Consider the following 14,269-nt stretch of genomic DNA (forward strand, 5'->3'; position numbering starts at 1 on the left):
GAGGTAAGAAAGTGTGCCTTGAAAAGAAAAAACCCCAGAGGAGGAAGGCGGGGGAAGGAGAGGATGGTGCAGATAAAAGCTGGTACCAGCGATGCACAAACAGGGCTGGGTTTGGGGTACGGGGGCAGATCTTACGCTGTTGCCACAGCCCATGAGAGCCGGGGCTTGTTGGTGGCAGGTGAGTGCTTTGTGTTGGCTGAAGTGGTGGTGGAGAAGGGAGGGAAGGAGCTCGGCTCCTGCAGCCCCCAACCTTCCCACGCAGACGCCTGCCCGCCGGCTGTTAACAGCACCCTGCTAACAACCGGCTCTCACCTTGCCCGTCACCTCCGCTCCCACCACGGAGCCTGGGAAAAGCCATCCCTGAGACCCGGCCGAGCCTTTTGGGGAGGGGGATGAGAAGAGGACCCTCACACCCTGGGATGCAAATGGCCGGTGGATGCCGGTACCCGTGGGAAAAAGAGAGGGATGCGGGCGCAGCCCCTCCTCGGTGCATCCCTGAGAGCTTCATTAGAGGCGATAACATCCGCGGGGGAACAAGGGGTGCTCAGCACAGCTCATCCATAAAGAGACACCAGAGGCCAGGACCAGGTGACTGTGGTCAGCAAAAAAGCCGCTTTATTGGTGACCGCTCCCACGGGAACCCCGTGGCAGCGATCGGGTTCAAGTCCCTGAGAACACACTGTCCATGCTGGTTCCCCATCCCACATCTATTGCTCGAAACACATCCTAGTTACAGAAAGCACAGAGTGGTGTTCCAGATACTGGAACATATAAATTAAGGTAAGTGATAGTTACAAAGACATGGCAATTATTTCTTTTTCTTTCTTAAACAGATTATCAAAGGTTGGGGATTCTTCTTTTTCTGATCCACAGAAAATGTATAAAAAGCATTTTAAAATCTACATATTTCTCCATGTGTTGGTTTGTTGTTTTTGTTTTTGTTTTTTTTTTTTTTCTTTTTGTATTTTTCCCCCTTTAAAAAAGGCACAGTAAAAAAATACTGGCTCAATAACATATTTACAACGCACCCATTATGGGCTATTTTCACTCAGCTTTGTGTTGGAAATGTTCAGCTCTGGCTCAGCCCACTTATAACCCAGGGGCACAGGGCTGGTGGCCACGGCCATGGGAGGATGTGGGATCCCTCTCCCTCCCTGCCTAACTCCCTCCCCAGCAGGAAGAGAGCGATGGCCAAGCTGGGAAACACTCCTGACCCATGGCAAGGTGCATCTCAGGTGCTCTGGTCACCAAGCCAGGGCTGGAGGAGGCTCCAGGCCCATGGTGAGGACACACACCCATAGAACCCCTGGCTTGACCCCGAAGTACAAAGGTGCAGGGCTGCCCAAAGTGGCACTGAAGGGAGACCCAATACACAGTGCCCACATTGCTCCAGTGACTCCAGAAAAGCCCTTTTCCCCCACTGTATGTATAGAAAGTCTTTACATTAGTCTCTATTAACAGCACATGGATCGATGCTGCTGGCACCATCACAGCCAGACCTAGGGGAGCTCCAGGAAACAGAGCTAACACCAACATGAGCTGGCATCCCACCCCACCATCTCCCTCCAGTGCGGCCATTGAGCACCCAGCACCTTTGCAGCACCCTGAAGCATCATTTGCCATGGCCAGGACACTTCCCCTGCCTGCTGAGCCAGGGAGCAAACCTCACCGGTGACCTTTCATCTGGATATGGAGCCGGAGCTTCGCTGCTGAGATTTGGGAGATGGGATGGGGTGGATGAGGGGTTATGGGAACAGGGAAAGACACGGAGGGGAGGCACACACCAAAAACACTCAACACTTGAAAGGAAAACCAACAAAAGAAGAAGCAAGCCCGGGGAGGCAGAGCCCCGCACTGCGGTTGCTCCTCACGCATGGCGTGGGGCCCACCAGTGCCATGGGGATGCCCAGTGGTTAAGTGCTCAGGACCCGTCCCCCTGGCCAGAGCAGGCAGCGGGCACGGGCAGCCGGGCAGGCAGGGCAGGGGACAAGGGGCCGCACAGCAGCCTTCAGTACACACACACTGTGCAATACCACAGCAACGACGTCCATCCGTCCGTCCGTCCGTCCGTCCATCCTTGCACCTCGCGGTGAGGCCGGACCGAAACACCCGCACGCAGGTCCCGCACGCCCGTCGGATACCGGGGAGATCGGGGACGAGGTTGGAGGGGACACGCGCCTCTCCTAGTAAACCATGTTGGCGGGGCACCACGGCGTGTCGGGGTACAGCAGGCAGTGCACGGAGCGGAACCTGAGGAGGAGAGGAGTGATGCTGAGCACAGGGAGGTGCTGGCCCCGCAGCCCCCCGGCTTGGCGGGGACAGGGTCCCCTCATCTCACCTGGATGGGTCCTCCTCGACAGAGAAGGCTCCCTTCATGTGGATGGAGTTGCGCTTGTTCTCGAACATGCCGTAGCTTAGTGTCACCTGGGGAGGGAAGAACAGGGTGGTCAAGAAGCTGATGTGGCCCTGAGGATTAAGCAGAGGTACAGGGGAGGCTGCAAAATTCACCCCATTTCCCCAAGCCACACTCTGCATAACCCCACAGGGATGGGCTGATGGGATATCCCCCCTCTGCTGATGTTCTGCTTGCGTACCAATGGGTATCTTAGCCATGATGCCCCAGTTTCAGGTGACCACATGGGATACCTGTTTGTGGATCTCCGTCTTGGGCACCTGGTGCAGGTTCTCCAGGTGGGAGTGGAAGAGGTTGCTCCGGATGAGCTTCACCCCCAGCACGGACTCGATGATGTAGCCGATGGTGCAGTCATCGGGCAGGCGGATCTTCTCTGCTGTGCTCATGAAGTGGCCGCCGCTGCAGGGAGACAGAAAGGGGCTGCAGAGGAGCAAAGGCCAGGGACTGAGGTCTGGGCTTGGCCAGTGGGTACCCAGCTCTAATTAGAAGAGGATCCAAAGTCTTTCCCAGCTTGTTTCCAAGCCCCCTGCAGACACCCCAAGCAAGGAGGTGGGATACAGGCCAACGTCCATCCCCAAAGATGCTCTGAGCCCTGCAAGGACCTTGACAAGTCCCAATGGGAGAGCAACCCCAAGGCTCTTACCTGGCCCATGGGCTCATCTTCAGCGCCAGCCCCCGGCTGATACAAAACCCCGCTCCGCCCGTGGCAAACCAGAAATGCACTGGGTGCTGCGAGAGAGGGCAAGCAACAGCAGTGAGACCTCCTCCTGCAAACCCCAGCCCAGACTGAGCCAGCCCCAACCTCTTGCCCCTGTCTCACCATCTTGTTCTCACTGATCCTCTCCGTAGCCTGGATGGGCCGGTCCAGGCTGGGTTTCCCGATGTAGATATCCTGTGTGTGGGGGTAACTGGAGAGCAGCTTCACCAGCATCCGCACGTTCACGTAGTTGTCATCATCCACATGGCAGAACCACCTGCGGTGGCAGCAATGTCACAGTGGGCTGGGGCAGCTCCCCATGCTGAGATACAGCCCCCAAACGGGAATAGCCTCTGCTTGGACCATCCTCCCCCTTGCTGCACTGTCCCCCATGGCAACCCCAGGCACTACTTACTTTCTGCCAGACTCAATGAACTTGTCGTACTCCACAGCCATCTTGCAGGACAGGGCCTGGCGGCTGTGGGCAGCAGAGCAGTTGGTGTTGATGACATTTCCTATAGGAAGAGATGGACCAGGGTCAACACCCAGCATCGGCCATCCTGCACATCCCTGTTATGTTCAGAAGGTGATGTTTCACCATGCACATCCCAGGCGTGCCAAGGGATGGAAACCCCATGGATGTCCCTGGTGCTCATTGGCCTCTGTGCCGCATCATTCCAGGCAAAGAATAAGGTGTTTGGGCATGGTTTTTGGGTCCATGTGAGATAACGAAAGGATGAGCAAGGGATAAGGATGCAGTAGTGCACTATAGTAGTGCTACCTGCATCACCTCACACATCCCAGCGCCATGTACCAGCCGCCCTGGGAATAAGGGTGTATCCATGATCCTCCAGGACATGGTAGCTAAAATCCTGCCCTATTTTGCTCACCCAGCTCCTCCCCAGACTGAAAACGGGTCATTTGCAAGGGGAGAACAGACGATGATGACGCTAGCCCCAGGGAAGGGCTGCCAGGAAAATGCTCCCATAGAACCCTGGCTGCATTGCCCATCAATCCCAGCTCACCCCAGGGACAAGCTGGTGCAAAGGCAACCCACAAGGCATAGAACAGAATCATGCTTCCGAGATGTATCATGCAAAAGATAGCCTGACTGGGAAGGAAACCTGCATCCATGTGAAACTCCTGGGCAGAGGGTGCTCTTTAGGCATAATCAGTGAAACAAGTTGTCCTTTTCTCAGCCCAGGCTGAGATTCCTGTCTAACCAGTGGCATTTTGACCATTCTTTTCAGTGCCCAGGACAAATTCCATGCCAGCCTTGCTCCCCAGGCTAGGGCTCCTCAGGGCACCTGCCCAGGTCACGCACACAAAAGGACAAGAGCCACAGACTCACGTGCTTGCTTCTTCAGCTCCTCATCCTCCCCATCCGTGAAGATGAAGGTCTGAAAGAGAAGACAAGGCACCTCTGAGGACCAAGGGGCTGAGGCCACATGGCTCTGGATGCAATAACAGCACCTCTGTGCAACACCAGGGATCAATCCCTCCGGAATGCTGGCGATGACTTCTTCCCTCTCACCAAAACCCAAAGCAGCACCAGAGAGCTGGACATCCCCACAACACCCTTGGCTTCAGACCAAGAAGGGTGCTAAGCTGGCCCTCACTGGGGTGCAAATCACAGCACCTGCGCTAAGCATCCCCATTCTGTCGCCTTTCCCCCAGGGCAGAAGCAGCGGGCATGGAGATTTGGGGTGACACAAGGACCACTCCCAGCCTGAGGTGGGTGCATGGTGAGGAGCAGGGGACTGGGCACAGAGCATGGCTTGATCTAAGGAGAGACTTCAGACTTTATCCGGCACGTGCGGCCGGGGATGCCGGAGCAGCCGCCCCTCAGCATTCCCAACCCAGGCAGGTGTGTTTGCCCATGGCACCGGCTGCCAACCACATCCCCACCTGTGTCAACAGCACGTGCTGGGCCGGGACACTTGCACAATACCCCTATGGATCCTCTCTGCTCCCTGTCCTGAGCTGGGTGCCTCTTACCAGCCCCAAGGAGGGGACTGTCCCTCACTGCCCACCCCAGCACCATGCCAAGCAGCACCCAACCTCTTCCCCAGGCACCCCAGCTGCGCTCCCCTATTTACACAGCTAAGCCCTGGCATATGCTGCCCGGGAAGGAGGACTGGAGAGGGGGGATCTGGGATTTGGGGAAGCAGGAGGAGAGAGCAGGGGGGTGGGAAAGGCATCGCCATCAATCAGCGGGCAGCAAACAAAGCTGGAGGAGAGAAACCACAACCAGCTGCCAAGCGCTATTAAAAACCAGACGTGCACAAAAGGGCAAAGGAATAAAGACAAAAGGGATGGGGAGGGGGGGAAAGGCAGGAGGTGGCAGAGTGGGGATGATGGAGCCTGAGCACTGGGGATGATGAATCACAAGTGAGCTGGAAACCGGGTGCAGGCCGGCCCTGGGACAGCGCTGGCTGGGGTTTTGTGGTGTGTTTGAGGAGGTGGGTACAATAGGAGGGTGACTTTACTCAGTGGAGGAGAGTTAAGCGGGCAGTGGTGGTCATTAGCATACAGCTGCTGGTTAACCCAGAGTGTTTGCTCAGGGCCCGAGGGGAGGCTGGTGGGGAGAGCCCAGATCTGCAGGCAGGCTGAATAGGAGGGGAGGAGGATGTGCTCCTGGGGACGGGGCTACAAGTGACCTTTGGGGCTTGGAAAGGAGAAAAGAACAAGAAAGAAAAAGGCTGGAGGTGGTGGGAAGGCAAGTTCTCACAAGTGCTCTGCAGCACAGTGCTCGGGGAGGGACAGGGTCCTTATGGGGTCAGGAAGGCCTTGAGCAACGGATTAGGGGATGGGGGACCTGCCGATGAGGGGGGGACAGCTTGGGTATGGATGGGGCCTTAGCTCATTAGTACAGGGCCAAGAATGCCCCAGGGACACATCATTGCCGGGGGGACATCAGTGCTGTGCATAGAGAATGAGGATTTCACCCCAACCAGCGCATCTTGCTGCTGGTCCCCATTTCCCCACATGCTCAGGGAGGGGACAGGCAGCTGCTGGGGCTGTGACCTGAACCAGAACCACAGGAGACCATCCAAGGATGCCCAAGACAAGCCCTTTCTCATCCATGCCAACACATGATGCCCAAGCACCCCTTAAGCCCCAGCAGTGCCGGAGGGGGATGGCGGATGCAGGGGACACGCAGCCTCGGCACAGGCGAGACAGAAGATGTTTGCTTGATTAGCTCAGAAACGCCGTCCAGCAACTGCCTTCGGCTGCTCCAAAAATAACCCCACAAGTAATCCTCCGGCTCAGCCGCTATAAATAGAGCACGGGGACAATGGTTTGTTACTGGCCCGCACCAAAGCTCCATCCGAATGAGGCATCTTCCCCCTGGCCTCTCCCCATATACACCTCCATCACTTTGCTACTGCAGGTGGAGCTGGTGGCACCTTGGGGACCAGGATAGGGGCACCGAGCCCTGCAGGTCACCCCACAGGTTCATCTCCCTCCCATCTTTGCCACAATATTTAAGTAAAACTTAAAGCCTTTATTTTTCAATTCATTTCAGTGCATCTCTTAGAGGGGAGCTGCACCTTCCCTGCACAGCCCCCTCACCCAGGGCTGCAGGGGAGAGGAGCAGAGGGGCCAGCTGAGCATGCGAGGGGTCAGGCCAGGAGATGAGTGGGACAAGGAAATACCACGGATCAGGCTTCAGAATCCCCGGTGTGTGGTGCTGGGCATCAGCACAGTGCCCAGTTTATGGTGGCACAAATGGGATGGGGATACTGCAGACAGCATCCCTGAGCTGCCACCTACCAAACCACCATCTCCAGATGGACAGCAGCATGACCAGCCCCCCCAAGCACCCAAAGTTCTTATACCCACCTCTCTCCCATTTGGCTCCCATGCCAACTATGGCACCAGGAACCTCTTAGGTCCCCCCCCACAGTAACTTTTCCTGCAGGGTGCAGGATAGGAAGGGCCCGCTGCCCCCCCCAGCCCTGCAGGAAACCTCATTGTTCTCAAAACTGCAGCTTCAAGAAACACAGGATGCCAAATCCCTCCCAAACAATAGCTGCCACCACTCCATACAGCCCCGCACAATACTCAGCCTCCATGTACAGGGACCGAGAGGCACCAGGGATCCCTATGGCCGGAATGGGGTCAAACACCCCCCCCCCCAAACTGTCTGCAAGGAGCCAAGCAGCCGCCAGCAGCCCCTTGCCTCCTCCTCACCCTTGGGGAGGGCCCATTTCTTCTTGTCTTCGTTGCTATCCCCATCATTTCTACTTTCACAGTGACTCATTTCCCCCTGCACCAACCGAGCTCATGGGGTGCTCATGGCTGGGTGCTGCACAAGGCATCCCATCATCTAGGACCACCCCAGGGTCACCCTGCTTCCCCCACACACTGCCTGGATAAGTGGTCCACATGGGCTGATGCACCCAGCAGACCCCATGCCTGCTTCATGTCCCCACCATCCACAGCAGCATGCACACCCATCAGAAAGGGGAACCACAGCCAGGCAGGCACCCCCGTGACCCTGCGGTGCACAGACCCTGTCCCTGTGCCACGTCTCACTTCCCCATGGTGGGAGAGGATGGAGCACCCCAGCACCCACATACACAACCCCTTCCCCATCCCCATTGGGGGAAGCTGCCACCTTGGTTGGATGCAGGAGACAGCAGAGAGGTGCTGGGGGCAAGAGATCAGCCTCCAGATGGGCAATGGGCTCCAGGGTAGGCAAAGGGGCTGCAGGAGCAGGTCCCTGCCTGGCTTTGTGTCCCCCACAGCAGATGTTTTCCCTTTGGCCTGCAGGGTTAAGGAGGGAAAATCCCCACCCTGCTTCAACCCATTGGGAGCAGTGCAATAGCAGCATCCCTGTGACAGCAGTGTCCCCACTCCACAGCGGTGGCTTTCCCCAGCACTGGGGAATGGGGTCTGTGCTGGCACAGCTGGGACCTGCAGAGGCAGGAAAGGGGCTTGCAAGGCCGCAGGGCCCTTCCTCCCCCCCCCGCTATGGGCAAGGGGAAGAATCCTCCACTGTAATTTTAAATGCTATAATTTTTAATAACCTCCTCGCAAACAATGAGCTCATTGTGCAGTGAGGGTCCCACACCCTCCCTCCTGCTCCGCGCTCCACGCTCCGCTCACCGGCTCCGGGGCTTTTATGGACAAGGACAGCAGCATCACTTGGAGCAGGCGCTTAAGGGGTCCCTCCACCCCCCAAAACCACACAGGCTGCCCAAGAGGGGACACCAGGGAGGGACTCTCATTGCTTAGCAGCCCCCACGGGAGCTGGCTGCACCATAGAGCTGGGTTGGGATGAGCAGCCCTCAGGTCCCAACCCAAGTGGGACGCACATGCTGGCACCATGGGCACTGCGAGGATGGGGACCCTGGCCAAGGTGCTAGGGTTACATGGGCGCTGCCAGCAGAGCAGCGTGCTCTCCGGAAGGCAAACCCATTCCCTCTGCCCCGAGAGCAGGAATTTTTCAAAGCCTGCAATTACCCTGCTGAGCGGAGGAAGCCAGCAGATCCCACGCTGCCGGGATGGGAGCCCAGCCCAGGGCCCTCACGGGTACCGCGGCGTGTGCCGAGCCACCCATCCGCCTTCGGGATGCCCCAGGGGCAGGGGATGCTTCTTGTGCAACTCTGCCACTGCAAATCGCTCGACTCAGCAGGAAAGCAGTGGGTTTGGACTTGCTCCTGTCCAGGATTTCTGTCTAACGGCCACTTTCCTCTCCTCCCTCTCTCTTTTCTTTCCAGTGCAAAGTTCCCCCAGACTGCACTCCAGCATCCTTAAGGATACAGCTGGAAGCTCTCCCCAAAGCAGAGAGCGTAACTCTCCTCCAAAGAGCAGCTTGGCCAGCCTGGGTTGTGCAAGCTGAGGAGCAGATTTAGAAAGGAATAAGGATCTGGCGTCCCTGTGCAGAGAAACGCAGGAAGGAGAAGAGGGTGCCCTTTGCAGTGTCTTGGAGGGGCCAAAGGGCAGGAAGCAGGGACTATTGTGGGCAGAACAAAGAGCAGCCAAGGAAGGACACAATAGCTATTCCCCCCATCTACCAGGGACCAGCCTTCAGTTACCTGCTGGGTTTAACCCCTTCTCACCAGTGCCTGCATCCCTCCTGCCCAGAGAGCAGCCTGGCTGATGAAGAGCCAAGGGAGAGGTTGGGGTTTGGTGCAAGAGGAGGATCAGGGGAAGGAGAGACCTGGCATCAGGCATAGAATCATAGAATCAACCACCCTATGTCGGCAAGGCAGCACAGGTAGCCAAGCACCATTAGTAACACAGGAGTGAGACAGGGACAGGATGAGCAGCCGTAGGCCTGACTCAGACCAAGACAGACGTTAAGCAGAGGCAGCACCAGCACCAAACCACCCTCCTAAAGCAGAAACCATGGGGCCAGGCAAGGAGGGTATACAGGAACTACACAGTCTCCTCAGAACGGGGAAGTAAGGGAGAGGAGCCCCATGGCACCAACCCTGCACTCTGCAGACCAAAGAAAACCTAACTTAATGGGTTTGGAGGAGCCAGGGTGCTCCAAAGAGACAGCAGCCTGCATGGGAAGACCGGAGCTGATCACTACCAGCAGCATGGAGGCAGAGGAATGAACCCATGTGTCCTCCCAGCCCTCGCTTTGCTCCACTGGAGCTTTTGCCGCCTCCATCTCTCTCGGCAGCTCCTTGTCCTCAAGTGCTGTACAAGAGCCGTCACTCAGCAGCTTGGCTTGTCAGGCAGGCACCTCGCCGGGCTGCAGCCCCCCTGGCTTCATGGCCCTCATCTCTAGGCAACCTGACCTGGACACGGCCGGCTCCGGCTCCCCCGTTCCCATGGAAAGTGCCACACAAGAGGCTGCGAAGCCTTTTCTCTGCGCCAGGAGAAAAGGGGCTTTGTTAGCTTGCCCAGGGGGACAGCGTGAGAGCCGAGCTTCGGGTCTCTGGGAATCCGAACGGACAAACGGAGCACAACAACAAAAAAAGCCCTAAAAGAAAGCCGGAGGGAGGGGGGGGTGTGGAAAGAGCAGCCATTCCCAGGATCATCTGTAGGTGCTCAAAGAGCGTTTCCCCCTCAACCAGCACTCGCCACCCCCTCGCAGTGACAGCAGAGCATAAAAGAGGTTTCCATTAAATAACTGTACCAGGGAGAGACAGCAGAGCCACTGCCAAGCCCAGGAGACCTGAGCAGAAAGAGGGACAAGATTCACATGGGAAAAAGAAAATAGCAAGATAATGCTTGGGGTAAGCTGTAGGAGCCAAGAGCCCACGGGGTCCGGCAGAGCTGGATGCAGGAGGCAGGGGCAGGTTGATGTTCCCATCACTGACTCCCCCTGAACTCCTCCTTCAGCCACTCCAGATTCCCAAAGGGAAAAAGAAGAAGGCCAACAGTTTGCAAGCAAGAAACACGATTCCAGGCCAGGAGGAAACACGTGAAGACAGGAGGATGGAAAGGTTAGGACCAGGCATAACTTCCTTGGAAAGTTGTCTAAGGATAGAAAAAGTCTTACTAGCAGATGGCAAGGCACATTTCCTAAGGAAACAGCTCTTTGTTTTCCTTCTGAATTTTGCTTCAGTTCCTGAAGCACAGAGTAAGGGACTGCCAGGGCCGTGGGCAGGACATCAGTAAGGTCAGGAATGGGACTAGCAGGAACTGCCCTGGTGTGAGTGAGCCAGGACAGACCTGCAAAAGCTCCCAGCACTCCAGTCCTGCCCAGCTCCTGAGAAAGGGACCGAGAGCCTCAGAACGTCCCAGTGCTCTCCCAGCCCTGGGCTGCTAAAATGGGTGTCCTTTGAGCAACCCAGCTGCAGATAACTCACTCTGCAGCCCATAAGAGCATCCACAAGGACCTGACCTTGACTGCAGCATCAGTGGCCCTGGTTGCATCCCTGCACCGTGCCTTAGTTTCCCCAATGGGAAACAACTCAGAGCAAGCTCTGTGTTGGGAGCCGCTCAGGAGGAGCAGAGTTTGGGGACGGGTGGGCTGCTGAGTGCGAGAAGCCCAGTCCATGCTCTCTCCATCACTTCCCCATCCCAAACTCACCCTGCAACGCTGCATTCACCCTCCCGAAACCACGGCAAGCTCCAGAACAGCCCAAACAGCTTCGCAATACCCTCCTGCTCGGCGATACGGGTGGAGCGGAAAGAGGAGGTGACACTTGCCGGTCACAGCACCACCGGACCCCGCACGGCGAAGGGTCGGGGCCGCGGCTGACCCCCGTGGGCTGGAATCCGGCCGCGCCGCTTCATGCCGGGCAGCGCCAGGGACCGTCCCCGATCCCATCCCCGTCCCTATGCCCTTACCATGTCGCGGTTGCGGGAGATCCATGTGTCGAGCAGCAGCTCCAGCCGCGCCTTGTGAAACTTCTTGGTGGTCTTGACAGCGATGAAGACATCGCGGGGGGAGATGTCCTCGGCCGGCGGCCGCGGGGGGCTCGGAGGGGCGGCGGGGACCTCCCGTCGGGCTCGGCTCAGCCGCCCGAAGTAGTCAGCGAAGCTGCGGAGAGCGGGGGGACCCTGTGCCGCGGGGGAAGCCGCAGCCCCCAGGCTCTGCAGTGCCCTCTGCGCCCCGCCGGCCTCCCCGCGGGCCAGCCCCGGCCGCCCCGGTGGCTCCACCATGAGCACCAGGAGGCAGGTGAACATGGAGCCCACGAGGGACAGGAGCAGCTTCCTCCCGCAGCTCTTCAGCATCGCCTCCTCTCGCCGCGCCGCCGCCTGATGCTGTGCTTTGCTGTGCTGTATCCTCGTACCCTCCGCTCTCCTCCTCTCCTCCGCCCCACGCCGCTTCCAGCCCCCGCCGAGCCGCCGCTTTTAAACCGTCCCCGCCCCGCCCGGGGTGGGACCTCCCATGGGCCGCCCCCATGCGGGGCGTGAGCAGCGGGAGCCCGGTCCTGCCCGCACCCGCTCCGCACCCGCTCCGCACCCGCTCCGCACCCGCTCCGCATCTTCCCCTCATCTTCCCCACCAGCCCTCCATGGGTCCTACCCGCTCTGCTTTTCCCATGGCAGGGTGCAGGCAGGCTGCCCGTTCCTCCTTGCCTCCCATTGACGGTAGTGGGGAGGGTGCAGGTTTGGAATACGCTGGTCCCTGGTGGGAGCATCACTCGCTGCTTCATCGTTGTAACGTGTATGTTATCCCTTCAGCTCATCCCGAGCTGTCGTTTCCCAGAGCCTGCACCGAGGTTTTCTCACAGCTGTGTCCAAGAGGTTACCAGAAAAGGGACCAGCCTGACCAAACTGTTGCAGTTTCCCATCAGCCTGTTCTGAGGCCAAGCATAATTGAATAAAACCCCCAAACAACCGAAATCCTCAAACCCACAGCACTGTTCTTGCTTCCACCAGGCGCCAGCCTGGTGGCTAAATCTGGGAATGGGGCGCTGGGGGGAGGTCTGTTCCCATCCCTGCTCAGGGAGACCCAGAGGCACTCCAGACCTGACTAACCCCATCCTGCAGTGCAGAAGCCCCAAGGTGCAGAGGCATTCAAAACCAAATGCTACCTAGATGATAAGCAAGCCCCCCCCCCCCCCCCCCCAATGATGGCTAACCATGAAAATGATGCCTTGTTAAATGAGAGAAGTGGTGGGTGCAAGGGAAAACTGGGTTGAAATCTGGTCCTGGATGTGCCGCCAACCTGCTATTTAACTGACGCCACCACCCCCAGGCCTCTTTTCCCCCTTACTCCCTGTCTTTGCAGGGAGGGAGCTCTTGGGTTTTTCTCTCCAGGCGTGTGTGCTGCTATGGGGAGGCAGATTTGGGTTTGGGCCTGGGCTGCAATGTAATGCCATAATCAGGGGCTGCTGCATTTTTGGGGCAGGGACCTTGTCCAACTTGCATTTTTCCTGCAGTCACGTGCTCCATTCATCTCTGGCACTGGATAAACAATACCATAATACCAGGCAGGACCAAGCAGGGAAGCTGCTTCCTCAGGCAAGCCCCAGCATTTGCCTTCTGCTTTTAGGCTATACATTCCCCTGGTCAGCCCTTGAACAATAGCTCCAGGCTAGAAATGCCTGTGGAGGCTGTGGGGTTTGGTTTTGCACGGTGTCTGGGGAGAGACATGTGCTGCCCAAGAAGCCCTCCATAATAAAGGGGGGAAAAAAAGGAGTTAGACCGTACAAACACAGGAACCAAATCCCACACTCCCCACTTCCCGCTATTGCTGCAAAACCCAGCCTTCCAGGCTCAATTTGCTTTCTTTTCGGGCACCCTTTGTCTCTAACTGATGGCACAGCAACCGCGGCTTGAGAGGCAGCTGAAAAGCCCGATCAGCAGAACCCTGAATGAAGAAAGAGCCCCTTTCTCCAGCAGCCAGAAGGGAAGGAAAGGCACTTTTCCCCCTACCAGCTGCTCTCCCGCTCCTGCAGGCTGGGGACACGCGCCGTGGCCAGATGTTGGGGTCCTGGCTGGCGCCGCAGGCCAAGTGACAATACAGGCTCTGTGTGCCCTGAGCGATGCAGTGAGGTCTGTGGAGCTGCTGTGCCCTTTCCAGCATGGTATAAGAGGTCTTCTGGCCCCCTGTCACTGCTTGTAACCCCTTTCCTCGGCTCAGCCCAGCTGCCCAGGGTCAGTGAGGCACGGCAGCAAAGGGAAGCTATTCTTTTGGTGGCGTTGTCCGTCCGGAGCGGGACTCCTGCGGGATTGTCCAGCCACTGGCTGTGTCCCCACAGGCTTCCTCTCCAGGCGCCTGGCCTCCTGGCTCAGCCCTCACCTGCCACGTGGATGTCCCCTAGTGAGCCACTGTCTCCCTTGGGGAAATGGTGATGGGGTAAATGGTTGCATTGCTTACCCCTCGGTGGGCACAGGATGGTACCCAAAGGGGTTGGGAGCAGGAGACTGCAGGGGGAGGATGCCCTCAGGAACACCCTGCTCCCAGTTTGTTGGGATTCAGCCACTCTTCTGGCTACAAGGAGCCTAACCCCTACCTGAATGTCCCCAGCACCAGACAAATTAGGGTGGCACACAAATACAAGGACCAAGGGACAGGAATGGTGTCAGGACTGCTGTGCAGGAAGGATGCTGGACTGGACCAGGATGCACATCTCGCTTCCTCCTCCAAAAAGGATCCCATTTTGGACAATGGCCCACAACTCGTTCCACTCACGTGTCACAGGCTGTGGCTGCAGGGTGCTGGTGAGCTCCTTGCTCTGCCCAGCTCCACATGGATGGGTCCAAGCCAGAACCAACTGCCCAAAGCCCCCAGAT

At 57.8% G+C, this 14,269-nt stretch overlaps 1 protein-coding gene across 1 annotated transcript; it reads right to left on the reverse strand.

Annotated features, from left to right (window-relative positions):
* Positions 1 to 593: 593 nt before the first annotated feature.
* On the reverse strand, positions 594 to 11,865 carry LFNG (LFNG O-fucosylpeptide 3-beta-N-acetylglucosaminyltransferase). Its single transcript, XM_061356981.1, has 8 exons — positions 11,373 to 11,865; positions 4,462 to 4,510; positions 3,526 to 3,625; positions 3,234 to 3,387; positions 3,057 to 3,142; positions 2,647 to 2,812; positions 2,339 to 2,424; positions 594 to 2,250 (listed from the first exon to the last, which is right to left on the reverse strand). Exons 1-8 carry the CDS (start codon positions 11,757 to 11,759, stop codon positions 2,184 to 2,186), a joined length of 1,095 nt encoding a protein of 364 aa, XP_061212965.1. The 5' UTR covers positions 11,760 to 11,865; the 3' UTR covers positions 594 to 2,183.
* Positions 11,866 to 14,269: the final 2,404 nt, after the last annotated feature.

The sequence above is a fragment of the Neopsephotus bourkii genome, unplaced genomic scaffold (genome assembly GCF_033783945.1).
Source record: "Neopsephotus bourkii isolate Nb327-2 ecotype Australia unplaced genomic scaffold, CSIRO-AGI_Nbou_v1 NB_882, whole genome shotgun sequence".
Lineage (NCBI taxonomy): Eukaryota > Metazoa > Chordata > Aves > Psittaciformes > Psittacidae > Neopsephotus > Neopsephotus bourkii.

Excerpts from the sequence above, each read along its gene's own strand:
- LFNG (XM_061356981.1), bottom strand. The coding sequence starts at position 11,759 with ATGCTGAAGAGCTGCGGGAGGAAGCTGCTCCTGTCCCTCGTGGGCTCC. Across the intron at positions 3,388-3,525 it reads TTCATTGAGTCTGGCAGAAA|GTGGTTCTGCCATGTGGATG; the intron begins GTAAGTAGTGCC and ends CTGCCACCGCAG. Across the intron at positions 2,251-2,338 it reads GTCGAGGAGGACCCATCCAG|GTTCCGCTCCGTGCACTGCC; the intron begins GTGAGATGAGGG and ends TCTCCTCCTCAG.